The sequence below is a fragment of the Cylas formicarius genome, unplaced genomic scaffold (assembly GCF_029955315.1).
Source record: "Cylas formicarius isolate icCylForm1 unplaced genomic scaffold, icCylForm1.1 PGA_scaffold_8__14_contigs__length_24414737, whole genome shotgun sequence".
In the NCBI taxonomy this organism is placed as follows: domain Eukaryota; kingdom Metazoa; phylum Arthropoda; class Insecta; order Coleoptera; family Brentidae; genus Cylas; species Cylas formicarius.
In genome coordinates this window covers 21,099,677-21,126,007 of record NW_026844361.1, presented here as the reverse complement: position 1 = coordinate 21,126,007, position 26,331 = coordinate 21,099,677, and the positions used below count along the sequence as shown (strand labels likewise).

Here is a 26,331-nt window from a genome sequence, read left to right as displayed (position 1 = left end):
GACGATACGCTACTTACGGTCACCAAAGCCCCGTCCTTGTTGCTGTTTTCGGTTAAGATCTTGGTGATGGTGAAGGTTTCCTCAAGGAGGGCGTCGATGTCGAGCTCGGAGAGGTCACGAATTTTGAATTGGGGTTTGGCTTCGAAAATTTTCGCCATGTGATTCGGGAGGTTCGAGTAAATGGACTTGACGAACTGCAGGAACCGTTGTATCTCGACACTGAACTGCGGCTTGTACTGTTTGTGCAGTTCGATTATGATTTTCAGGCAGATCAGTACGTTCTCCTCGTTGTCGATTTCCAGCAATTTAAACATAAGAAGAAGGATCGGACGAAAGTAAGGCCGTAGGTGATCGTTTGTCGGCAGGCGGTAGAGCATCTCGAGTATTAGTTTTCTGATCTGTGCGAGCAATCATAAACGTTTGTCTTTTTTGTTGCAAACTGGACTCCCACCATTGAGATATCGGGAATATTGGGTTTATGTGGCGGAAAAGATTTAAATTTTCGGTTTTCGATTATATTTTTTTATTGGTTTGTTTAAAATTTTAAAAACAAACCTGTAAACATATTTTTCTTAAACTATCATTCCCACCGTCTAGGAGATCCCAATGGTGACAGCGGAATTTAAAATACCTATGTGTAAAAAATTTGAATCGGCAATTAATTAACAACCTCGTAGTTTTTTTGTTGTTAAGAATTATTGCTTCAATCAAAACTCGTTGGTATGAGTGGATGAGAAGCAATAAACCTATTATGTATTGTCTATATTTAATATAGACATAACGAAGAAACACTATTACCTGCTGCAAATTGTATTCGGCGATGAAATGGGGTCTGCCTTCTTCGAGAACTTTCAAAAATATCTTGACCGAGTGGTCCAAGAACGTCGGATAGTGGGCGGAGCTGAGAATCATCTAGAAAAAGGGTGAAGGTAGAGGATGGGGGACAGGGGCGATTAAGCGCCGAATCCTAGGCGACCCACCTCGAAATTTTTACTTATCTCCTGAATGGCCTTGAGTTTCAGCACGTTCTTGCAATTCGGATCGCCCAGCGTCCTTATGTAACTCATAAACTGATTCATCTGAGTCGTGTGGGGGTCGACGGCGACCCCCATGAGGGATGATGACGGTTGCGCTTGCATATGGCCGATGGTGTGACGCTGGGTTACTGAAAATAATTTAATAATAATTGGATAGGTACACCCTCTCTCTCACACGCACGACCACTCTTCTAACTATCCCCCCCACCCCACCCTGTCATTTATATATTATTCGGTAGGTTAGTGTTCCACGCGCGCTCGAGGTTTTCAAACCAATCGAGGAGCGCGAAAGATACAATATGGACGACAGGACAATAGATTTTATTTTTGCCGGTTCACTGGAAAGTTTGCCCCCTGTCAGTTCGAAGATAGTGAGAATTTTTACAAGCTCCACGTTCACTGGTAAGTTTTGAGTATTAAAACTTGAAGAACGCTAGTAAAGTACCTTTCTAGTACTAGTCTGAAGTTTCCGTAACACCAAAATAATTTTAAAAATATTTTATACAATCGGATAAAAATAAAATAACATTAAGAACTAATTGCATAGAAATAAATTAACAAGAAGTTATTGTGTGGTAGGGTCATTTCTTTTGAAGTAAGTAGAATATCTTTATACTTCTCAGAACCAATAATCAGAACCAAGCAAATATTTATTAACTAAAAATAATTTAAGCATGCAAGAAGAGAGCAGTGGTTACTTAACTTTTATTGACAAAAACTGAATAGACAATAGACAAAAAAAACGTCGTCTTTTTACTTAGTCTAGCATAAAATCTAGAAAATAAGGATTTACACAATAAACATATCAAAAATGGACTTTTTCGAAATTGGTTGATTGGTAACACTAATAAAAGGCAAGACAATTAGAATTATTATTTTTCCATTTGATTTCATATTAATTTAAAAGAAATACAAAAAAATATAAAATACGAAAATAAAAGAAATACGAATAAAGTCTTTTGTTCCACAAGTGAGCAATTATTGTTGACAAGATAAATCTTTTTAATGATAACCACAAAAAATATTTAAAAAATCATTTTTCAGATACCACAATGGAACGAAACACCCTAATGGCCAAATGTTATCCCAAGATCAAAGACTATTGTCGGGAAAAACACGGTCTTGAATTTCAGGTACGATATAGTTTCCAACGACAAAAAAAAACAAAAAATACACACACCACGTGAGTATCAATTTTTATTTTGCGCGTTTGTTTATTAAGAGGTTTCGAGCAGCGTCGAGAACTTTGCAAAACCCATTAAACTGAATTAAATTCTATTATCGGGAAAATAGGGAGAAAATATTGCCCTTGAACCCGGCTTGGGTCGCGGCACAGAGCGGTACAAATATTCGACCCACATTTTGGCTGCGCTCGATCGATATTGCGTCAGATACACCAAGACGATGTATTCAAAATGCATATAAACGAAAAAATTGACACTGCTTAAAAAAAGAAAAGAAAACGTAAATAAATAAATAAAATTGAAGAAAAGGAATAAATGTTTCAAAAAAAATTATCTTAGCAACAAAACACTAAAGAAAAAGAGAAACTAACATAATGAGGAAAATAACTCGAAAAGATAACTTTGAGAATAAAAAGTTAAAAAAAAAACGGCAATCAAATTGTGGCAAAAAGCATTATTTTTATTTTATTTTATTAAAATGAGAAACGTGGCATTGTTCAAAAAACACTTTAAATTTGTATTCCAACTAAATAAAAATAAAAAATGGACTTTCATTTGCGTATTTTTTTCTAAGGTGGTGGACATGAGGTGGGGGGTGCGTGACGAAGCCACCGACGACCACATGACCACCGAACTGTGCATGAAAGAAATACAGAACTGCCAACGTCTGTCAATGGGACCCAACTTTGTCGTACGAGCCGCGCTCCATCTCCTACCAACCGCCTCTGTAGCGAGGTCATACTTTCAGGTATTCCTGGGACAAAAATACGGGTACCGGCCGATCCCCACCTACGTGCTATCGTCAGAACTGCAAATGATCAGGGACGAGCTGGCAGCCACCGGCCATGATGCCGCCCTTATAGACACTTGGTACCGTAAGGACAGCAACGCGGTACCACCGATATCTGTGCTGCAGCCTATTTCGTCGATCCTGATCAATTTCAACAACAAGGTACGAAGCGTAGCGCCATCTGGTCGAAAGGCATTTAATTTTGCATAGTCCTTAACGAATTTTAATTATTGATCGACTAATGCCAATAAGGAAAGGAATGAACTGTGATGTTGATATGGCAACATTGGATTAATAAAAAAGTCTAGTGGCAATACATATTAAATATGTATTTTTAATTACTAATATAAAGAAATATACTTTAAATGGATGGTGCCAAAGGGCTCAGTGTTGGGTTATGTGCTCTATCCTAAATAAAACCCAAATGCCCGCGTCTTTTTTATATCTAAATTTAAGCAATCAATTTAAACAAACAGTCGCATTTTAAATCCCCTTGTTCCAGAGAATACCGAAACTACAGGCCGAAGACCAGGCCAAGTGGTGGGACACTCTTGGCAAGTTTCAGAAACTGTTCAGGAAGGCCGCTGCCTCGCTGAACCAGCAGGGCAAAATGGACAATGACGCGACCCATAACTACTTCATGTCAGTAACGGAACGCGAGGTCATCAACGGCGTACTGAACGTGAAAAACACGAAGAACCACTGCCTCGCGTACATCAGATACATCAACAACATCAACCTGCAGAACCTGAAGAAGGCTTCGTTGTTCGTCGATATCATTAACCGTAGCTTGGATACGGAGTCAGCCAAGTTGCTAGGCAATCTCAGAGACGAGAGGCTGCCCAACAAAATCGAGACCAGCAACATTCAGAAGTAAGAAACGTAGCGTACAGTTTAGTACAAATGTGAAAGGTTTATTTTAAAGCATTATTTTTGATTAATCATGATGGTGAGCAGGTACACGGTCGAGTGGATCGGGAGGGAAGGTCTGGACCCGGAGACCCACGAGGAGTACCTAAAACACTTCATCACGCACTTCTACAAGAACATCGTAAAGCTGGTAGACAGGGCGATGCGCAAAGAAGATTCAAGCGCGCAAGGTCAGATAGTCACTGAGATATTGCAACATTTACACGCCTGCAACAATTCAGTCAGGGTGAGATCTTTATTAGAACCTACCAAAAACAAACCACAAAAAACTGGACAAGCATTTAATGACCTCTCTCGCCAGTTTCCTCTTTTCTGTCCACGCTCCCATTCTCTCACCCTTCTACCACAGCTCAACTATCGTTATCATCTGCTCTCTCATCTATCTCTTGACTCTCTTTCCACACTTTCTCGTCATAGCTTCGCCTCCTTTTTCTCGTCTTTCCTGTTTCCGTTTACTCTTCATACCGTTTCTTATATGCATTCTTCTTTTGCGTCCCTCTGCCTCGTCCTCGGCATCTCCTCTTTCTTCTGACATCGCTTTTCCAGCAATCATACCAAACTAGCACTACACAGCGAGAAAAATAGTGTTGGGAGCTAAACTCTTGTTCAGTTTCACTTAAACGCGCCTTGATCCAAGCCAATACCAGTCAAAGCGAACCACAGCTTAACCTAAACAAGACCAAACTCGGAAAAATTCTTCGCATAGGTATTCTACGGCAGAGAAGAAAGCCTCGAACACATCCACCGGTATATGCTGGACGATTCGGACAAGCTCCTGGTCCTCTACGGGGAAGGAGGTTGCGGCAAGACTTCGTTGCTGGCAAAAGCGGCCGGCATGTCGACAAGCAACGAGTGGTTCGTAGGCGCCAAACCGATCAGCATCATCAGGTTTTTAGGCACCACGCCCGATTCGTCTGCGTTGACCCCGACCCTCATATCCATATGTCAGCAGATTTCGTACAATTTTATGCTGCCGTTCGACGGCATACCGGACGATCTCGTACCGCTGACCGCCCATTTCAAACAGCTTCTGATGCTCTCCACCAAAGAACAGCCTCTGCTCCTGTTCCTCGACTCAGTCGATCAACTAACAGCCACTGCTGATGCTAACAAGGTAAGCGGAGAGACTGAGTGGGTGGGGATTTTTGAAGCTTTGAACGGATGTTTTGTCTTTGTCACTCTTGGGTGACAGAAAAATGGGTCACGCATGAAACTGGTTCAGAAGAAAGAGAATAAGAGAGGAGTGCGAGATACAACGAGAAAAAGTACGGGGAAGAGAGAGGTGATGCAAAAACGTTAGACCACCTCAAATGTTCCACAGGTGTCCTGGTTGCCAACGCGTCTCCCGAAACACTGCAAGATAGTCGTGTCGTGTGCCTGCGAGGAGTCCAACCCAGAAGTGTCCAAAGAGTACCACATCCTACGCCGGATGATCGACGTGCCAGAGAACTTCGTTGAAGTACGAGCTCTCGGCGAAGAGCTCGCCATGCAAGTGATCAAGTAAGAGCGACAATACCGTACACCTCCCCCACTTCAATCTTCGTCACGCAGGATGTGGATGAAAACTGCGTGCCGCGACCTGACCAACTACCAGTGGCGGCTCGTGTCGAATGCAATCGACAAGTGCAGTTTGCCGATTTTCGTCAAGCTCGTGTTCGCAGAGATCTGCAGATGGCGCAGCTACACCAAGTCTCAGGATACCCATCTGGCGTCCACCGTCATGGATTCCATCATGATGCTGTTCGAACGGATCGAGAAACAACACGGGCGCATACTGGTATTCCACGCTCTAGCATACATTACGGCGGCAAAGAGCGGTCTGTCGGAGAGCGAGCTCGAAGATTTGATATCGCTCGATGACAAGGTACTCGATGATGTCTACCAATATCATTTGCCGCCGGTGAGGAGGATTCCGCCGCTGCTGTGGACGAGGATCAGGAACGACCTGCCGAACTATTTGTCGGAACGAGAGGCGGACGGAGTGAGCGTGATGAACTGGTACCACCGGCAGTTCAGGGATACGGCAAGGGAAAGGTACTTCAAAAACATGAACATGGCGACGTACTTTCACTCGATGATCGCTGATTATTTCCTTGGTATATGGGGAGGCGGTAAGCCAAAACCATTCAAATATACCGAGATCCAACGGCACCGGTTTAATTTGACGGACAAGGAGGGCATAGCGGACAGAAAAGTACCGGTTCAGCCGCTGGTATTTTATTCGAAAGACGGCAAGGTGTCGCGCTATAACCTGAGGAAGGTAGGTGGTCCACGACTCAATGATGCGAAGTATTGCAAAGAGTTTTGCAGTTCGGAGAGCTACCGTTCCATCTGGTCAGGTCGAGAAGGTTCAGAGATCTCTACGAGAACGTGTTATTCAACTACGAGTGGCTCCATGCGAAACTGTCGAGCTGCCCCCTGCAAGCAGTTCTGGCAGATTACGAGGACGCCACGCTTAATATCGATGACAATGATTCGAAAAGGTGGGGGAATAGGGGGCATCTGAAGCCAAAATTAATTCAATCAAATAACCAAAAGTGTAACTGTTTAGAGCTTTTTTAATCATCAAAATTGGTGGATGCGCAGGGAACTAATGCTGGTGGCGGATGCGCTCAGACTAGGTGGCGCTATCCTCGGCCAATATCCGAACATGCTCGCCCCCCAGCTAGTGGGCAGGCTGCTGCCTGAGATGGGCCCAAACCCGAACGTCAAAATGCTCCTGAACGACTGCGACGCTAAAGGACCGACTCACTGCGCACTCCTGCCCCTCTACCACTGTCTACACACACCTGGGGGTCCGCTGAAGTATTCCTTAGAAGGGCACCAGTTCGCCGTGTTCTCCATCTGTCTCACCTCGGATTACCGATACATCGTCTCGGTGTCCAACAGGTTCATCACGTGGGACTTGTCGACTAGCGACCTTACCCGTGACGTCAACCCCAATATCGAAGGAATAATGCAACACCTGGTGTTAAGTCCGGACAATAAATGGGCCGCTGCGTACACCAACAACAACCAGACGGTGTTGCTGAACATGCTGTCCAGCGAGTACGTCGCGGTCGAAAACCCACTACGAGAGGGCGACGCGGTAGCGGGTATTTACCTGCTTAACTACAACCTATTCATCTACGGTAGGGAGAGGTGGGTCATGTTTGACATGAGAGGAAACCGTGCGGGAGAGTTCGATGGACCGATGGTTTTGGGCGAGTGGCCCATTTTGAGTGAGTTCTAAACGTAGACCAGGGGCGCGCATGGGAACAACGGTTTGTTCCAGGTATGGAATTCGACAACGAGTCGGTGTACAGAATGGTGTTTTGGACCGGCGACCTCGACGACGGCCGCATGAAATTTTACGAGCGCGACGCGTCGGGCGGGGAGTACGCGATGTTGGATTACCACAGGTACGATGTGCCAATTTATAAATCTTGACAAGGACATGTCAGGGTTGGGGCACGATAACCGTATTAAATCGTGTCTTTCCATAGCGATTCAACGAGCTTCCTAGTGCGTTTTAGTTTGCCTAATTTGCACTTATCATCAAATAATAATCATCTACAACTAAATAATTAAAAACAAAGGTTCTAATTGTCCGCCCCTCCTAAGCGCGATGGTCTTGACATCGAAAAAAAACGCGTTGTACGCATGCACCACGGAAAGCTTCTACTGCGTCTCGAAGTACGTAAAAAACGAAGAGAAAATGATGTGGGTTAAAATGTGGGACCTGCCCAGGACTACCAACGACAACGTCGAAACAATGTTGCAACTGAAACTCGATAAGACCGAAAAATATTTATACGGTGAGCGCGTTATTATGTAATATTAATTTTAGTTGTGCGACGGTTTATTCGTGGTTTATTCATCGTGAGAATAATGTACGTTGTACTTATAAACAAGAGACTTTTATTGTCTCCAATAATTATGGGTTTTTTACACCCTTATACATTACTGGTTGCTAATTTAGATTTTTCTAAGTATTTATTTTTATATCCTTATTAGTAAAATTTACATACGTCAGTTTAAATTCAAAATGTTTCCAGGCACCACTGGCAACGGATTCGTGATATGGGACTTGGGAGAAGAGGAAAAAATCAGCAACGAAGCAATCGTACTGCCGCTGCCCTACGGCACCCGAAACATAACCACAAAAATGCTGCAATCTAATTCGATAATGCTGAGCGGGCACAAAAACTATGCCATCGCTGGCGTAAGGTAAACCAACTGTAGATCGAAGCTTAAAATTAAGCTTAAAACACCCTCGACCAACCACCACCACCATTTTATTTATATACCGGCTGATTGATGGCCGGTGGTAAATGAAAAGTTTACGCAGTTTTAAAAGTTTTATTTAATTATATACATTCAAATATATACAAACAACTAACAACTAACCAATTGGAGTTTAGATAATATAGGAAGGTTCAAAAACTAAAAATTCCAATTCGACCATTGATCACCAGGTATATAATTGTTCAAGGATTGTTTTCAGAAAAAATTTGTATGTTTGGAGCATCGAGACCAAAAAACTGGTCAAAATACTGGATGCTCACTTCGGACGGATCATCCAACTCGAGCCGCTCACGATAGGAAACTGGAACAGCATAGTGACGTCATCTATCGACCGAACCGTCAAGGTGTGGAACATCAACAACATTTTTGAACAGGTGCACGTGATCGACAGACACGAGTTACAGGTCGACTCCATAAGGTGCGCAATATGGCTTAAATGGCAAACTTTTCTCCTCCAAATTTAAGGGTACAATCTGGAGTCATCTTGCCAAATAACCCACTTACGTCACCATTTCTTGCTTTTTACAAAACTTCTGGATTCCTCCTGCGTCGGTTTTTGCTGAATCGAAATTGCTGAGAAGTTTGTAAAAAACATTACAGTAGCCTGTGGAACTTTCTTTGAAAAGTCACCATTTCTTCTTTGTTTCTTTCTGGGGCTTCTGATTTCAGAACTGGACCACTTATTGCAATTTTTTCGGATCTTCCAACTTGAAAACGTCGTAAAAGAGCTTCATCTACACCTGAACGTACAAGATTTCTATTTTTTTTAATCCTGTGCGATTTATAGTCACTTGTTGTTTCTGCCAATTTCTTTTGTCTAGCAATTTCCGCCTCACCGATGCCACTCTCAATACTTCTGATAATCTCTACCTTTTCTTTTACAGTTATGTACGTACGTCGATCCGCCATTTTAACCAAAAACTCAAAAAATCGTGCTAGCGGACAGCGCACGTTTCCGAGAAAACCTCGCAAATTCTTACTGAAAAATCCCCGATTTTTCTCGTACTTTATAATCAGAACAATAATGTACTTTATAACCGTAGTAGAATATGTACGTGATAAACGGAGTTTACTGTATATGCGTGAGAATGTTCTTGTTCTTTTTAAACATCTGTCAATAAAAATGAAACATAGGCTTGGTATACATCATTTGAAAGAAAAAAAAAGCCATTTCTTTTTACGAAACGAGATAACAGATCATTTTAGCCTCTCGGACAACTTGAGCCTCGCGGTTACGGTCACGCGGAACTGCGTGGGCGTGTGGGACCTGACCGTCGGCAAACTGGTAGCCAAATTAGCCGACAGCCCCTTGGGGGCGATAGTAACGCACGCGATCATCACACCGGACGGCAAGTAAGTGGGAGATCCATGAGGCGTTCGAAAACCGCTCCCGGTATAACCGCCTCATTCTAGATATATAATATCAGCTGAGACCGGCAACGTGCTGATATGGCTACGGCTTACCCAGAGGGTCATATTCAAGGAGGAGCAGCCCGGCGTTAAGCAACTGTCCTTGATGGAAGGGGGCGGAAAAATCTTGTCGATTTCAAAACCCAGCAACCCTCCCGGTACAGATTTCGTTCGTACTGTTGCGACGGCGTGCGTCAGAGAAGTTCCGGGAGGGGATACAGTCTACACGTTCGAGTACCCCGTCAGGAGTATCACCGGCGTTCCGTTCAGACCGGCTGTGGTGACGTGCGACAACCAGCACCTGGTCGTCTCGGGTGCCGACAAAACCAATAGGGACTGCGTCCTCGTTTACAATGCCCAAACCGGTAATCTCGTTAACAGGTACGGGATGAAATCGTACTTGTGCATTTCGAATAGGCGATCTAATAAAAATGTAACTCCCTCTGTTTATTTGCAAAGCAGACGATTTCCAGGTGAATTAAATAATTCGCACAACCCGTATGTACAGGGTGGGCCGTTTGTTATGAGATGATTCCTTATACAACCCGTAAAAAATATCAAAAAAGAGTGGTGGGAAATTATATTACAATTTTTTTTCTTTTAAATTATTATCACACCGTTTCACGCCGTATTTCAGTCACTTTGTTGGTCTAACCGATAACTTTCGATTTTTTTTTCACAACCGGCACACGCTGTACATTTTTTGAAAAAATCACCGAGAGCTGAAATTTGTTGGTCCACGTTTTGCGCATCTCCCAGCTCTTAAGTTTACTCGTATTCTACCCGTAGGATTCCGTTGAAAATGTGCGGCATCAAAGACGTCGCCGGTATCGTGGCGATGCCCCACAAGGGGCACCTTATAGCAGTGCTCGCCGCCGACAAAGCGTGCGTGATCGACATAAGAACGAAAAAATTCATGCGTTCGGTACCAAAGTGGGGCGGCAGCGTAACTAAAGACGGCAAGTACGGTCTCTACGCGCCTTCGAGGGGCGGTCTTGAGCTCATTGAACTTAAAAAAGGCCAAACCGTACGCACTTTCATCCCCAAAGTGGCCGAAGGGGTGTTTACGATCATATGCCAGTTCAACAAGACCGACGAGTACGTTCTCTACTATCACAGCGGCAAGAAAACATTGAGGGTATTCAGGTACGGATTTTTTTATACGTCAGGGGCCCACGCATGACTCGGTTCTCGTTTTAGGACAGCAGACGCTGAGATGGTGGCCAATTTTCGGGTTCAGGCTGAGCTGACGGCGGTAGAAAGCACCCCAGATGGAAACGCGCTCGTTTTGGGCACTGTTGACGGTTGCGTGTCGGTACTGGCTATTTTGGATCCGGCTAAGAGCGATGCCAACGACTACCTGGCCGCGATGCCGTCGCGAGACGAAGGGGTATAGTTTGTTTTAATATAACCTCAAAGCGCAATTCGAATTTTAAACCGTACTGCCGCCCTAAGCCACTACACTCTGTTAAATAAATTAAAAACCAGTTTCGTGCTGAACTAGAAGCCCTTTAACGGTCGTTGTACGAAAATTAGGGGATCCATTTGAATATGCCTTACAGGCCGCGGCGTAACGCGACTATTATGCAGCGTAATAAAGCATAAGTAAAATAACGTGCAAATTGGTACTTACTTAGATTTTTAAACCATTATCTTCGCAAATAAACGGCAAAAACCCCTCAAATTCACATATTCATAGTTGTTTTTAAAAACCGTGAATGCTACATTCACTGTGACTACAAACTTCAACCCCGTGTTCCTTTTGGTTGGTTGAGATACCACAGAGCAATTTCTCGTACGCATAACGCGTCAATCCTGTATATGAGTAATCCAAATCTTAAATTACTGTCAGTTTGGTTTCGAAGTTTTTCGCAGTTCGTCCGTAATTTAAATAAAATTCAACGTCGATTGAACATAAAAGTATAAAAAGAATCGTAAAACCACAAAATCAGCTTCCTTTTGGTTATTCTCTGCTGGTATAACCATAGATATAACTATGGCGTATCTTGGGACCGCGTAAATTTTTGATGTTCAATTTGTATGTTAGGTCAATGGTTCTAATTAATTTTTCAGTGGAAGAAAAAAGTGGAAAAAATGCGGGCGCAGACAAGATTCAGAGCCGTGGGAACTATTGTAAAATTGTCGACGATGTTCGCCACTGAGAAAGCCTCGCCCATGGTGAAAAACGACACAGAGTTCGCAGTTTCGCAAGAAAATTAAGGTTAAAAATAAAACGAGCAACACAGTTAAATATATTTATTTTGTACACACAATACAAGATTCGAAATTACGTTTTCAGATTTTGAAGATCGCGTTTACAAAATTATTTCGCGGGGTTTTCTTCGCTCAACAAGATTTTTCCATCGCATTTATCTACAATATTTACACGCCTAACGAGACTCTTTGCTATTTGAATGTATAGATTAAAAAGTTTTGTAGTTAATACATTTATAAGAATAAATGTTCTATTCCCCCGAAATCCTTTTGTTACTTGGATAATGTTAATAAATATAGACAGATATTTTACTAATCTCATTTTTTTGCCTTAAGGCTATGTACCTAAGATTCAACCACTCAGTCTTTTCTACTCATTCTGAAACCGACAAATATCGCCTATAAAAAAGCACACCGAGCTATTTATTTTTAACTCTAATATATTGTGGGGGTAAAGTTTCCAAAAATATAATGGGGTGTTATTTGATTGAAACATCGAATGAAACAGTCATCGTGGCTCACAGTTGTAAGCTTTTGGGAGTGACAGGTGACTTTTGAGTCGACAAATTTATTTTAAAAAAAGCACAGTTACTAAAATATTTAGCGCAAATCCACGTATTATATAGCTTACAGTTAATGGATATTTTCATTGGTAACATCGATTTTACACTTAATTATTATACCTGAGGCGGTCCATACAATCTCGCTTATCTAATAAGATCTTGATTTTGCGCAAATTAGAAACGCGAGATTACCGCGATTTTTTCCTTAAATTGTTGTTATTGGAACTACTGGCCGAGTTTTTCTTCATCAGTATCTGAGTCGCCCCTTTCACCATCAACAAAAACCAATACACCTGCGGGATCATCAGAATGCCGATGCTCACTAGGCAGTTCCTTGGTAATTTTTTCACAGCCTAAACGGACATACAATTGCAACATACATACAGGGTGGTCCTAATTATAATGGAGAACAGCGTAATCGACAGATAAAAATAAATCAAAAAAGTTCACATAAACATGTAATAAAATGTTTTATTTCGTAGAAGGAGGGTGTTAAAATATTGGGAAAAAAAACGTCTTCTAGATTTTGTTATGTAAATAAAAGCGAAATTATATTGGGCAAATTATCTTTATTTAATTTGCAAAACTCGCATATGCAAAAAATTTTTTTTGCGAAAAAACTGAGGAGAGCATTTTTGTTACGAGAAACCATTGGCATATCATTATTTTTAAATTTAAATTAATTAAAATTGTCTCTCGAACGCCACTGGTCAAACAAAGACAAGTTTATCTATTTATATGGATTCCTCCTGCGTGGGTTATTGTTGTCTCAAAAGTTCTTAAGAAATATAACGTCACAACCAAAAATCTCTCAATATCTTCGATCTGTCAAAGACAAAATTCCATTTGAGATGCCAGGGGGTTTACAGCATTCCATGCATATGCGGCAAAGAATACATTGGACAGACGAACGAAAAATATCAACTAGGCTCAAAGAACATGAAGCGGCCTTAATACTAAGACAAATAACCTCATCAAAAGTTGCCGAACACAATCATGAAGCCGGACATAAGCTCCGCCCCCTCAAAGAATATATAGTATAATTGGCAAATCGTCATCAAGAAGTTTCGTAAATAGTAGGTTTTATCTATACTATAAATTTGTTCTTAAGTGGCAATAATATCTACCAAGTCCCAAAGCAAAATCTAGGAAAGTTTTTTAACAAAAAAAATTTTTTTGCAATCCTTTAAACCAAACTCAAAACCCTTTCAAGTACGATTATTCAAACTTAAAATGCATATAGTACAAAGTTTTTTTTTCAAGATCATTCGAGGGTTCACATCTTTCACAATGGAGGCAACAAAATTCAAATTGGTACATATAAAAATTAAAAGAGACTCACCGTCAAAAAATCCGCCTGTATCGACTTGGCGTACAGACTGATGACGTAAGGGAACATGGCCACCCGAAAAACGAAAAACGTCGCGAGCATGACCAGTCCGTTGGCGACATACCAACGAGATTCTTTCAGTCCGATTTTCGATATGATGCCCCGCAACGAGACGAACGGGGTGCTCGCCTCCATCAGGTAAATGTAACCGAAAAAACAGTCCCCGAGGCCGCCTCTCAGATACTAAACAAAAGCACGGCGCCATAGGAAAATATTTACAATACAGAATAAAAAATCCTGCATCAAAATGATAATAAATTACTAAAACAGTGTTGTAAATGAGCGGAACAGTTTTTCAGACGATATTGTGACTGCACCTACCCTGAAGAGCTTGATAATTTCTGTAGATAGATAGTGAATGCTGTGTCAATATGTCACTTCTGTAAATAGTGTATATACGCACATTAAGGTGCAGTTTTACCGGCTTTGCCGCCTACTGCCTAAGAGTATAATAATAAGCCTACTTACCGTAATGACGAGAAACCCGAAAGCGCCGATAAAGATGTGATGCGCGACAATCATAAAGTTGTTTGCGATGTAGGCAGTCAGGCGGCAAGTTTTCAATATGAGTTTGTTACTGACGCCGGTCATGTCGGGTTGGGTAACCTACAAACACATAACCTGAAAAACCGTTTGAAGACACGCAAAAATATGTGGCTACTTTCGAACTCCACACTTTGTACATTGACCAGATATCGTAAGCGAAGTATGCTGCGCCGAACCAAGCGTACGCTTCCGAGATGTAGTGGGAAGTTTGGAGCATGTCGCGTGAACACGAGTATGTCGTGGAAGTTAGGCCGGTGAGGCAACAAAACAAAGCCTGAACAGCTGACACGCACCTAAAACGACGACTCTGTCAACGTTAATAGTGAAGCGACAAGCGGCTACCTACTTGTTACTTATATCGTAGACGCAACTGTTGGACAGTTTACAGGCGCGCATCATCTTCCTGCCGCTGTGCGTGTGAATGAGAGCGTTGTTTATCACCAAATACAACGAGGTGAAGAACAGCAGACCGCTCGAGAACAGCCAGAAACCTCTCTGAATAGAAACATGCTCCTCCCATTCGAGATCGCGCAGCGTGAAATATGAGACTGCCAACGAGCTAAGTATAAGGAATACGAGAGGGTAGATGATGGCCGCTTTTTTCGCCTGCAAAAGTTACAAGAGCGTAGAGCGCGGAATACGGGAATCAGTCTCTTACCTTCATGCTATAATAAAAACTAACGTAACATCATTGTTTAAACAAGGAGCCTAAATTGCGACAATTAGTTTTATCTAACAATAAACAATCGTAAAGGGATCCCGGGCATTTCATGAAACGTCGAATATGGCCATTTTTAAAGGACGCTGGGGTCCTGCAGTGTTAGGCAAAATTAAATTAAATTAAAATTCTCGATAGCGAAAAACATTAAAAACCCACTGCGGCGCCTAAATTAAGAAGTTACGTAATCAATCAAGCAATAATTGTCTCGTCACTGTTCATAATTGCGATGCACTTAAGATTGCATAAAGTTTATCACCTAATTAGATTAGAAGGTTTTGCGACATAATCGCCCCCGTTACGATCTGGGCGAATTGAAAAACGAACGTGATACCGCGCGGGGAGATCTTCGTTTTTTTCATTACATTTAAATGCACATCGTGGGATAAAAACAATTCATTCCAAGACGTACCTCATTTCTGAAATAGTTGTTGGTTACCAGTCGGGCTTTTTTATGCATCGCTATTTTGCACTGAATCGTGGTGGTGGAATTCAAATCGTTGCTCAAAAAAGGTGAACATGTTGTATTTCTTGCGACATCGCTGCTTCGCCACCCGTTTTCGATTTACTTTTCTACTGGCAGTTAGGTTAGACGTTCGGCCAGGGCGCAGTGGTTGCTGCATTTAGAGATAGGTGGCACCAGTAATTATTTTGGCAGTTTTCTTCTTTATCGAGTGTGCGGGATTGACGCATTCAATGGATAGATGTCGCAGTATTGGATAATATAGAGAAGGCGTTACATGTTTCTCTACTCCATTGTAGCCAAGTTGTGTGGTCTCTGCCGTGTACGTATTTTAAAATATTAATATTTATACGTATATCACTCTGCCTGCAATAATGGCACATATCAAACTTCTTTTAATTCTCATTGGGACAGTTCAGACATGTTTTCGAAGGAGAAAAAGATACTCCTGACACATTTTTCTATAAAACATCTATGAAACTGACTACAGAAGCAGAAGCATGAGGCAAAGAAAAATGCGTGAATTTTACATCTTTTGGAAATGTGAATTTAGACCGTGCTCATCGAGATATTATACAATTCCAAAGAAAAAGGTTGGTTAATAACTAAAAAGTAATGCCGTTAAAAAATATCACTGTTGCTATTCTAACAGCCTGAAAGGTACCAAAGACTCAAATGTCACGGTTTTTAGTTACTTTTAAAATAGTACTTTTCGTTTACTTTCCAAAAACCAAGTCAGTTGGTTGTTGCTTATAGCTTAGCTTTTTAATATTTCAAAGAAACATCCACAGGCCACTGTAATGCTTTTTACAAAACTTCTGGATTCCTCCTGCGTCGGTTTTTGCTTAGTCGAAATTGCTTCGTCAGTTTCAATCAAGCTCTGATGAAGCGAACAGGATGATTGGCGAAACGTCAGCAATTTCGACTAAGCAAAAACCGACGCAGGAGGAATCCAGAAGTTTTGTAACAGGCAGCTTAGCTTTTCTTTACGTGCCATGATAATTCTTGTTTTTTATAATTTTAACAACAGTAGCTGTCTAACAAAAACTATAGGACTACTTATCTGATAGTTGTATATTTCATTTTAGAAATAATACCTACTTCGAAATGCATCGAAAACTAAAGGTCGGTTGTTTCTTGGTTATAGCTTTTCGATGTTTTTTGTAGTTTTTGTTTACGTGCATCATCATTAACGGCGCAAAATTTAAAAACATTCAAAAAAGAACCTCAAAAAATATTTTTTGTTTTATAATATAAATTAATATAAATTGTACTGAAGTGGCTTTTACTTGATGAAAATCCATTTAAAATAGTTAAACAAGAACAAACGTTGTTCAGATTTTCACGTAAATATATTTAAAAGACAGCTGTTTCGGCAACACCGTGCCTTTATCAAATGCATTGCATTGCATGGTAGAAGAATTGATTGCATGCAATAATTTCAGTTTGTTGGAATAAGACTTGTCGTAATCTTAAGGCTCTGTCATTTTCTCTTAGCCTTGTTTTCCTACTGTTTGTCCAATAGTATTACAGTGGCCTGTGGAAATTTCTTTTAAAAATTCATTCATAATATAGCGGCAGCTAATACTCAGGGGGCTGTGACATTTTCGTAACACATTCTAAACAACGAACTTCGCACACTTAACTAGTCTTTTTCCTGAAAACTTACTGGGATCGGGATATATACTCACGAAATTCTGCCGAAAAATTGTCACATTCAAATTAAAAAATGTCGAATTGATAAACTGTCTTCAGTGTGGTTGATTGTTGAACGTCGCAAAGTCTTATTGATTCGTTTGAAATGGCATATCTAATCGGTTAAAAACGATATTTGAAATAACCGCGCATGCGCACACTGAATAAACCTAAATATTACCGTATTACCAACCTAGGCAGGATCTAGTAACATTCGAGTTCAAAATATTATTCCAATTTATTTGACACTAATATGTAGCTCTGATTTTTGGCGACACGATAATCTTTAACAAATATTTTATCTATTTTCTAAACTATTTTAGAGAAAATACTATGAATCGTGTCAATTCGCAGGAAGACAGGTTTGCAAACAATGGTTAATTCTGCTTAATACGGGGGAAAGTACCTTATCAATAAAAAAACACGGTTTCACCTGACGAGTATTTATAAACTTGTTTACGAAGATCGTCGCTATATAAAAGCCGACCCAGGATGAATTTAGAGCAACTCACAATTTCGATTCTTTTGTGCCCCAAACGTTAAAATCTGTGATCACAATGAACGCCAAAATGGCCAACAGTTTTGCAATCGCTGTATTTTTGTTTGTTCTAATCGCCAGCTCACAATCAATGCCGATGGAAGAAACAGCCATCCAAGGTATCTAGTAGGTTCCTATTATTGTACAATTTGTCTTTATATGTGGTTTTGTTAAAGTGTTTTTTTCAGTGTGATATACTTTGTGTGTTTGTACGCATCTGTTTTTAAAGTTGGTATTTTAGCGTTGTAATGTATTTTTTTTTACTTGTTGACATTATCCGATACTTTTGTTAAAAGTCAATGGAAATAAACATTATTATTATTATTAATTAATTAATTGAAATGCGTGTTTTAGGTGGTGTTTCTCTTAGGATTACTTGCACCGTGAGTTCGAGTAGTAACTATTGTGAGAAGCAGTGCAAAGCGAACGGCAAAAAAGGAGGCTACTGCAACTTCTACGGCTATTGTACGTGCATAATTTTTTAATTCTCAAATGGACTAGCACGTTATTTTATAACTGTAGTTTATAATTTTGTTTTTTTTTTATTAGGACGCGCGCCTTTATATAGCTTGTGGTTAAGTTGTTTGCGCTGTGTATACCCACTTTTTTTTTTAATAAATAACGGTTCACTAAAACGAAAAGACGATGTTTGTTTTACGGTGTCGAAATCCTAAAAATTCTTCGGAAACGAAGAGAAACTCATCTGCAAAGGGAGGGGCTCGGGTAGACAGGTACCGCACCATTCGTATTGCGTACGTTCAAAATGAAGTTATCGGGATTTTTTTGGATCTGCGTGTTCGCCATGCCGTTAATTTTTTCGCAAGTCTGCGTTGCTGGCTCGGCACCTACAGACGATACACCAACGCAAGGTATGTTGGCAATGTGAAAATACTTGGGCAGAAATTTTATACCTGTATGTGCGGTAATGATCGATGATAGTTTGGTGAATGCGCTCGCAATTACGAGGTTAGCGCCAAAATTTCCCGACGTGACATAGATGACTTTGTCTTCTTTTAGATATATATCTTAGCAGGTTGCGAAAAAAAATTGAAGTCTTGCGTCAAATAGTTTTTGATTGACAGCATTTTAAACAAGACGTGTCCGCAAAAATGTCGCAAATAACGCAAATTGAGTATAGAGCAGTAATAAAGTTTTCAACAAAAGAAGGGTTAGCACCTAAAATTATTAAATAAAGGCTGGTTGGTGTGTACGGCCAAAGTTCTCCTTCGTATTCTGTAGTGAAAGCATGGGCAAAACGTTTTCGTCAGGAGTCCCTTGAAGATGATTCAAGAACTGGTCGACCAGTGGAGGTCACAACGGAAGATATTGTTGCGATTGTGGAAGAGGTGGTGTTGAGTGATCGACATTTAAATTACTAAGCTTTCTGATGCAAGTGTTCGTCGAATACTGCATGATCATTTAGGTATGCATAAGGTTAGTGCTAAAAACCTTTCGGCTATTCAAAAACAACGCCGTGTCGAGTGTGCGCGGTCGTTTTTGGAACTCTGTGGGTCGGAACCGAAGCCTGTGATAGAAAGTATTGTGACGGGGGATGAAACTATGGTTCTCTATTATGACCCTCTATCGAAAAAAGAATCAATGGAGTGGCGTCGTAAGGGTGAAGCACCTCCAATAAAATTCAGAGTCTGCCAGTGATGGCCACGATCTTTTGGGATTGTGAAGGAATTCTTTGAATTGATATTAAAGAAACTAATACCACTGTCAATGGTAAATATTACGCAACATTATTACATATATTGCGTACATGTAAGACGTCGAGGAAAACTGACCAGAGGCGTGCGTCATATTCAGGACGGGAAATTTTGGCGCTGCCCTCGTAAAACTATTATCAGCACATTTAAATTTTTGAGAAATTCAAACTGGTTTTGATTTCAGTGGAAACCGGAGAGCCGACATCTTCGAGATTCATTTGCATCGACTTTGCTTGCAATTTGTATTGCGTCACTTTCGATAGCGGAAAAGGCCGCGGAAAGTGCAAACGCGGAAAATGCGTGTGTCGCAAACATTAAATTTTTTCGTTTTTTGTAAATAAATACTTTGTTTTTCGTTAAGTATTTTTGTCTGGATCCATATTAGCTTTTGGTTTATGAATTAATTCAAAGAGATAAGCTAGGAGGACGTGATCATAAATTCGACAAAAAATTATTATTTAGAAACTAATATAAACGTGCCCGCGACATATTCAATATGTGGAACAATTATATAAATTAGTCTTTTATCTTGATTGACATTTTTTGTACATATTATTTGTTATATTCGCAGAATATATGGATGCTTAGGATCAGTTTAATAAGTGAGGTTACCTTTTGTATTTAACTAATGGGGGACTAACGATACGTTTAAGTTTTGGTCTATAGCTACTAGAGATATAGAGGCCCGACCTGCCTATGCTGATATAGTGGCCCCACTACCTTAAAAATTAATGAGCTGCAGGCCGCATCGATATTTTCGTAGAGAAAATAACAATTTTCAACTACTGCTTTGCTTTTTTTCTCTATACAGCGATTCCCACACACTCGTTTTCTAATAATATTAAACGAGATCTATGCATATAACGAGAAAATACTGCTCTAATAACGCGGCATCCAAACTTTCAGTCAGCGGCCATATTGGTTATTGATTGCCGCAAGGTCATTGGTTAAAAACCACATTTTTAAATCTCGCGCATGCGCATGTTGAATGGACTTTCTCATTTTTTTAATAGTTGCTTCATAAGTTCCTGTATTATGGGCATAGGCAGAGCCTTTACATCTCTAGTAGCTATATGGAATCAACTACGAAAAAAATGTTGAGACGGTCCATCCAACATTGGTTAAAATCTCGTTTTTAACCAATGACCTTTAACCGACAATCAACAGGGCCGCTGACATATCAACAAATTTGGATGCGACATTTTAATTAATTTAATTAGTTAAGTGTAATCGCAGTTTAGAAAGAAAATCGCGCAAAGTGTTGGTTAGTGGATGTTCGGAAGATCATTTCCATTTCTACGAACAAACCATGGCCACAGGAGGCGCATCAAATCCCAGCGCAGTAGGGCCACTATATTATTTTATAGTTATATGAGTTATGGTTAACTTAGGGATAACCTACAGTAGACAAACCAGTCCGTAGATCAATTCAGTAACATGACAGAGTAATAACATGCCTGAAAATTCGCCGGCAATTAGTAATTCATTTCAGTAGCACAGTATGTGGCAGTTTGTAGGTAATGCCCAAATAAAAATGAATTGCGGCTTCTTGATGCTCGGGATGATGTTTTTATATTTGTGCGTCAAATCGATGGCCGTTGTCGTAAATACGCCAAAGCCAAAAAGTAAATATATAGTACAGGTATTAGTGTATAATATAGTATAATTTATATAATAATAAATAAAAATAAAATAATAATGTAGTATAATTTTTTGTAAATCCAGTTTAAAGACTTCCGAAATTAAATACCGGTATTTTCCAGTGGACGTATGCGACGGTCCCATTGGTACAGGAGACCATCTTTGCAGTGTAACGTGCCATACGGCTATGGGTTTTTGCGTAAACAATAGATGTCATTGTGTGTTTTAAATGCTGACGAAACTATATTAAACTTGTTCTAATCGATTACAGTTTTGCTTTTTATTACAACTTATTATAACTACAATAAATATGATTTTGAGCGTCCCGTCATATCTTAAGGATGACGGCGGCGTAATGTTGGTTGCCAGCACGCGAGGCGCGGAAATAATTACAAAATACCAGACACAAAAATCGGCCATTGTTTACAAACATTTCCCGTCAAATTTAACTCGTTGGGAGATTGAACCCCTGGCCGCTTTTAAACTCGAGAGACCGCTTAATTGTACTCGATTCGGAAGAGAATTCGTTCCGTTTTTTTTTTCCCTAGCCGAATTAGAAAGTTACCGTTTTTTTCGCCGTCTTCGGGAAGTCAACATGGCGCTGTCAAAATTAACGTGAAGTAAATTCCGATCGGATTCGAACGTTAACCGTAACATGGGTCATTGCAAAACGAAGTGATGTTGCAAAATAGGACTCGCCTCGTTTCTCGAGAAGAACTTTTGCGCAAAAGGTGATGCTAGGAGACGCTTGTGACTCCAACGCGGGAGTCGCGAGGAACGAAAATGATCTAGTTTCGGTTTCAGATAGCACAGACATCGAGCGGAAACAAAAACGCAGTCACGATGGCGGATAGTCAGGGGCAAACGGTGGAGTACCAGTGGGCGTACTCGATTATGGACTCGAGCCGGGTGTCAACGTTCCTCATATCCATGCTGTTGATCGTTTATGGCTCGTTTCGAAGCCTGAACATGGAGCAGGAGGCACGAGATCGGGCGCATGGTTCTACGAACTGCTTACTCAACCCGCCGCAAACCACCCCACAGGAAAACAATGTACAGACGTTGGACACAATGCACGCACTGTGTTTGCCGTTGGGCGCCAGTATATCTTTGTTGGTTATGTTTTTCTTCTTTGATTCCATGCAAATGCTGTTCGCCATTTGCACCGCAAGTGAGTAGTAATGCAGAATGACGCGTTGGTACCTGCTGTTTTCGCATCAACAATTTTGACATTCTATACTCGGTTTCTTAGTGGGAGCGAGGTATAATTCATTATTGAACTGTAAAATTCAGTGGTTTTAGCCATTTGATAGGCATAATATTGTACCTATGATGACTGTCAAAGGTCACGAGAGTGGTAGGTAGTTAGTCATAGATATATAATCAACTGAGATAGTATTGATTTTATTTTATTGTATTGCAAATATCTTTGTACTGGACATAGTCGGGGTTTTACACCATACACAGAATAATATTTTTATGTATTCAAAGCAGGGGTAAATTTGAAATTTACCTCAATATGAGGAAGTATAGGGGAGTTTTTAACCTCAATTTCACGTCTTGTACTCGGTCTTCTTTTGCTTATTTTTTGTTTTGTACTTAGTATTGTAGCTTTCAAAAAAAAAAAACACAAATCCATCAGAAGTGGTTTACACTATCTCCAATAGTATATCAAATTTTTTCAATTTTTTATATTGTTACAAAGAGGTCGCCAAAGAGAAGCGCAGGAAGAAAAAAAACTGCAATAAATGAGGTGGCTGCCATCAGAAGAATAATACTGTCAGTTTACTTTTAAAAAAATACCTATCTTGGACAAAATAATGTATAAACTTTTCGTTTGACTTCACTTTTAAACTGAAATACGAAATTTTTAAAAAGTATTGTTGCAATTTATTTGAACTTAACAATATAACTTTTTAGTTGTTGCAAATTTACTTTTTTTTTATTCTTTCATATTATAGTATAGTGTAGTATAGAAGTATAGCGATTTTATTTTGTATATATTAACTGTGTTCCAACCGCAGTAATAAACCGATTTGGAACTGTAAATTCCCGTCAGTCAACTGATTTTTCCGTAAGGCAAAAAACATTCATCATATTAAAAAATTAGTGATAGGAATTTTGCAGTCCAAACCTGTTATATCAAAGCCAATGTTAGCTTAACTGATTGTAATTGGGCGATTTCAGTAATCGCCACCGTGGCGCTGGCGTTCCTTCTGTTGCCGATGTGTCAATATATAATCAGACCATGCTCGGATGGTAACAAAATATCTTTTGGAGTGTGCGGCCGGTTCACCACCGCAGAACTGCTCTCCTTCTCGTTATCCGTCTTCATTGTATGCATTTGGGTGTTAACAGGTAAGGAAATGGGAAACGAATGTGGGTCTTTTGTAAATTTTGCGTTTTAACTAGGCCACTGGCTGCTTATGGACGCGATGGGAATGGGATTGTGTGTGGCGTTTATCGCTTTCGTCCGCCTGCCCAGTTTGAAAGTGTCGACGTTACTTTTAACCGGCTTGCTTATATACGACGTGTTTTGGGTATTTTTCTCGTCGTACATTTTCAGTGCGAACGTCATGGTAAAGGTGGCGACCAGGCCGGCCGAAAACCCGGTCGGTTTGGTCGCGCGCAAACTACACATCGGGGGCGTCGCGAAGGAAGCGCCGAAACTGAGTTTACCCGGAAAACTGGTGTTTCCCAGTATTCACAACACCGGCCATTTCAGTATGCTCGGTTTGGGCGATATCGTGATGCCCGGCCTCCTGTTATGTTTTGTCTTGCGCTACGACGCCTACAAAAAGTCGCAGGGCCTGGCCCCGGCCGGTTCCAAACTAACTTACTTCCATTGCTCGCTGTTGGGTTATTTTTTGGGTCTGCTGACGGCGACGGTAAGTTCGGAGGTGTTCAAGGCCGCGCAACCGGCCCTACTCTACCTGGTACCATTCACGTTGTTGCCGCTGCTGACCATGGCTTACCTGAAAGGTGACCTCAGACGTATGTGGTCCGAACCGTTCAAGTCGCTGAGTGTCGCGAAGCACTTGCAAGATGTGTGATACGAGAACGTTTTCGTGACTCGTTTTAGGAAAAATTTGTTAAAAAGTGTTAAATAACTTTTTTGGGGTTAAACCCCCCTATGACGAGGTAAGTGACGTTTGTCGACCGAACAAATATTCTCTGGGTTCCAAACTGCGCGTCAATTGTTTTAATTTTTAAGACTGCTAAGAAGGCAAAATATCTTTGGTCTCGATTCGCCAAAGCATTTTTACTTATTTATTACGCCGGTTTTTTTTTTACGATGACATTTATTACGAATATTAAGACTGAAGCATCCACATGACAACAAGGCTCTCATGGGCAATCTCGAAACGCGGTAAGATATTTTGCCTTTGACTGACAAGTAGGAGGCCCCGGGACACAATACAGATTGGTTAGTTTTGCGGACGTTTTTGGAGACCTCCCAACAATTTTTTAGTGGTCTGTGGCCGTTTTGCGGCGGTTAACAAGTTTAACCGTGGGGTCTTTATTTTTTAGTTTAATTTTACTTAATTAACTTAATCTCATGACCCCGTCTCAAGTCATAAGAAAGTTGTCGACTTGCGTATCCACAGTTTGATATATAAAGTCCCCCAGTCCACGCGCCGATTGCGTTCTTTGTTCAGGTTTGCGGTCTCGGCCTCTGCACTTGGAGTTTGCTGTTGTACTTGATTTAAGTGTCATATCAGGAAAACCTATTTTCTTAATTATTAGCCGATTAAATGCCTTTCATCACGTTTTATTTTTCTGTGATAGTGGAAAAATGTTCTTGTCATTAAACGAACAAATAATAATTCACCCCAACCGGCCGATAATGAAAAATGTCTGATCTGTCAAAACGGAAACAATCAAATTATGAGAATTGGTATGCGGGCGGCAGCACTGACGATTGCATGACCCACTTGAGTCGCTAAATTGAAATCGAAGGAGGGGGGGGGGGGGTGGCGATAAATATTAGTATATATAAAAAAAAACTTAAACGTAATACATTTTTTAGATTTTTTTTTGTAGGTAGTTTTCTCGATAACGCGAACAGACAAGCAATCTGAAAGTTGGTTGTTTTTTTTTGGCGTTAGTGGTTAGATCAAAAGCACTACTCACAATCTGTAAGTGTTCACTTTTATTCGTTACGGAATTTTTGTTGAAAGTTACTAATTAATTTCGTCGATAGCTCATCTTTTATCCCCTCATTGCCCGAAGACAAAAACTGTTACACCATTCACAATCATCCTATTTATGAACTCCTCATGTTCTAAGTTAAGGTTCTTCGCTTCGATTAAAATAAAAAAAAGAACAACGTGACCCTAACTATAAGTTGTGTTATTGTTTTTATATATATGAAGATAATTTAAATAAAACATGTACAAAGTCATAGTGCATTTTATTTCTTAATACAAAATAACGGCAAATCTGCAACGGTAGTGCATCGTGAAACGATCGGTAATAAAAACAAATCACTAAATACTGGAATGAAATTGAAGCCTGTGTCTAACCTAACCCGTGATCGTCGAAGAAACCTTGCGGCGTTTCTTCCTCCTGCAAAAGGTCCTGAGCAGCTATAGCTTTTAGAACATTCTTTTTGCTAGTTTCCTGAATCTCGCCGCCGAGCATTAACTCATCGAGAATAAAGTAGGCCTTTTCGAAGTTAAATATGATGTCTAATTCGCAAACGCTGCCGAAATACTTATCCAACAATTCCACATATCTGTGGATCACTTCTAGAGTGAGGAGCTCATTGTCATCTTGCTCGATTGCACAGCAAAAGTATAGGCTAGCATACCTGCAATCAAACAGGCTTTCAGGTTAAAGAATGTTCGAATATTCTACGTCGTACCTTTTGTATACGATCTTCAAATCTCTCCATTCTAAAAAGCTGCACATTTTGGGTTTCCTCGCAAGTATCGTCGTTATTAGTTCGCGAGTTATTTTCTTTTTTAACTTATCCGGATGCGCAACGTACCATTTTTGTAGCCTTAGCTTGCCTTGACGACTAAAGAGCAGCATAAACTGCATCATGTTTTTATGGGAAATTACGACCAATTTACATTTGATGACATGTTAGAGCCTTAACATAACCCAAAACATTTTTCTCTTCGTCTAAAAGTATCGTGGCCCTTTGGTGAAACTGACCACAGAATGCTTTTTTTTTCTTTACGCTTAATTGGTCTCATCTCAATTCG

At 40.5% G+C, this 26,331-nt stretch overlaps 5 protein-coding genes and 1 long non-coding RNA gene across 8 annotated transcripts in view; 3 read left to right on the top strand and 3 right to left on the bottom strand.

Annotated features, from left to right (window-relative positions):
* LOC132706793 (transcription-associated protein 1) overlaps positions 1–11,370 on the bottom strand; it is a 38,752-nt gene extending 27,382 nt beyond the window's left edge. The window contains exons 1-4 of the mRNA XM_060678336.1: positions 11,272–11,370; positions 981–1,165; positions 799–912; positions 18–398 (exon numbers count right to left, since the gene is read on the bottom strand). Of these exons, the coding sequence (XP_060534319.1) occupies positions 18–398; positions 799–912; positions 981–1,139 (654 nt within the window). The 5' untranslated portion in view covers positions 1,140–1,165; positions 11,272–11,370. The remainder of the gene's footprint in view (positions 1–17; positions 399–798; positions 913–980; positions 1,166–11,271) is intronic.
* Positions 1,314–11,860, top strand: LOC132706794 (NACHT and WD repeat domain-containing protein 2). Its single transcript, XM_060678337.1, has 20 exons — positions 1,314–1,439; positions 2,082–2,170; positions 2,796–2,912; positions 2,970–3,173; positions 3,514–3,884; positions 3,969–4,167; positions 4,648–5,055; positions 5,263–5,441; positions 5,493–6,201; positions 6,252–6,424; positions 6,528–7,162; positions 7,216–7,342; positions 7,545–7,738; positions 7,979–8,150; positions 8,428–8,646; positions 9,435–9,581; positions 9,642–10,019; positions 10,428–10,784; positions 10,839–11,028; positions 11,712–11,860. The coding sequence occupies exons 1-20, from the start codon at positions 1,337–1,339 to the stop codon at positions 11,856–11,858; spliced, it is 5,118 nt and encodes a 1,705-aa protein (XP_060534320.1). The 5' UTR covers positions 1,314–1,336; the 3' UTR covers positions 11,859–11,860.
* A 20-nt stretch (positions 11,861–11,880) lies between these two features.
* Positions 11,881–15,695, bottom strand: LOC132706795 (TLC domain-containing protein 3A). 2 transcript variants are annotated; one of them, XM_060678338.1, is made up of 6 exons: positions 15,482–15,695; positions 14,698–14,957; positions 14,467–14,644; positions 14,274–14,411; positions 13,758–13,988; positions 11,881–12,768 (listed from the first exon to the last, which is right to left on the bottom strand). In XM_060678338.1, the coding sequence occupies exons 1-6, from the start codon at positions 15,527–15,529 to the stop codon at positions 12,604–12,606; spliced, it is 1,020 nt and encodes a 339-aa protein (XP_060534321.1). In that variant the 5' UTR covers positions 15,530–15,695; the 3' UTR covers positions 11,881–12,603. The 2 variants fall into 2 exon arrangements, with proteins under 2 accessions (XP_060534321.1, XP_060534322.1); XM_060678339.1 differs by lacking the exon at positions 15,482–15,695 and adding an exon at positions 15,010–15,439.
* Positions 15,696–17,688: 1,993 nt separating this feature from the next.
* On the top strand, positions 17,689–19,676 carry LOC132706796 (uncharacterized). The gene is made up of 3 exons (XR_009619645.1): positions 17,689–17,884; positions 18,120–18,634; positions 19,662–19,676. It is a non-coding gene; the product is annotated as an uncharacterized LOC132706796 (long non-coding RNA).
* A 1,848-nt stretch (positions 19,677–21,524) lies between these two features.
* LOC132706591 (signal peptide peptidase-like 3) lies at positions 21,525–24,972 on the top strand. Of its 2 annotated transcripts, none has more exons than XM_060678004.1 (4): positions 21,525–21,849; positions 21,923–22,289; positions 23,306–23,476; positions 23,531–24,972. In XM_060678004.1, exons 2-4 carry the CDS (start codon positions 21,962–21,964, stop codon positions 24,169–24,171), a joined length of 1,140 nt encoding a protein of 379 aa, XP_060533987.1. In that variant the 5' UTR covers positions 21,525–21,849; positions 21,923–21,961; the 3' UTR covers positions 24,172–24,972. The 2 variants fall into 2 exon arrangements, with proteins under 2 accessions (XP_060533987.1, XP_060533988.1); XM_060678005.1 differs by having other exon boundaries at positions 21,911–22,289.
* A 549-nt stretch (positions 24,973–25,521) lies between these two features.
* LOC132706593 (AP-1 complex subunit sigma-2) lies at positions 25,522–26,246 on the bottom strand. Its single transcript, XM_060678009.1, has 2 exons — positions 25,986–26,246; positions 25,522–25,931 (listed from the first exon to the last, which is right to left on the bottom strand). The coding sequence occupies exons 1-2, from the start codon at positions 26,165–26,167 to the stop codon at positions 25,640–25,642; spliced, it is 474 nt and encodes a 157-aa protein (XP_060533992.1). The 5' UTR covers positions 26,168–26,246; the 3' UTR covers positions 25,522–25,639.
* Positions 26,247–26,331: the final 85 nt, after the last annotated feature.

Coding starts and splice junctions, on each gene's coding strand:
- LOC132706794 (XM_060678337.1), top strand. CDS start 1,337: ATGGACGACAGGACAATAGATTTTATTTTTGCCGGTTCACTGGAAAGT. Junction 2,171..2,795: donor AACACGGTCTTGAATTTCAG/GTACGATATAGT, acceptor TTTTTTTCTAAG/GTGGTGGACATGAGGTGGGG. Junction 8,151..8,427: donor TATGCCATCGCTGGCGTAAG/GTAAACCAACTG, acceptor GATTGTTTTCAG/AAAAAATTTGTATGTTTGGA.
- LOC132706795 (XM_060678338.1), bottom strand. CDS start 15,529: ATGCATAAAAAAGCCCGACTGGTAACCAACAACTATTTCAGAAATGAG. Junction 14,645..14,697: donor GTCTACGATATAAGTAACAA/GTAGGTAGCCGC, acceptor TCGTCGTTTTAG/GTGCGTGTCAGCTGTTCAGG. Junction 12,769..13,757: donor TACAGGCGGATTTTTTGACG/GTGAGTCTCTTT, acceptor ATGTCCGTTTAG/GCTGTGAAAAAATTACCAAG.
- LOC132706591 (XM_060678004.1), top strand. CDS start 21,962: ATGGCGGATAGTCAGGGGCAAACGGTGGAGTACCAGTGGGCGTACTCG. Junction 22,290..23,305: donor GTTCGCCATTTGCACCGCAA/GTGAGTAGTAAT, acceptor GGGCGATTTCAG/TAATCGCCACCGTGGCGCTG. Junction 23,477..23,530: donor ATGCATTTGGGTGTTAACAG/GTAAGGAAATGG, acceptor CGTTTTAACTAG/GCCACTGGCTGCTTATGGAC.
- LOC132706593 (XM_060678009.1), bottom strand. CDS start 26,167: ATGATGCAGTTTATGCTGCTCTTTAGTCGTCAAGGCAAGCTAAGGCTA. Junction 25,932..25,985: donor TTGAAGATCGTATACAAAAG/GTACGACGTAGA, acceptor GTTTGATTGCAG/GTATGCTAGCCTATACTTTT.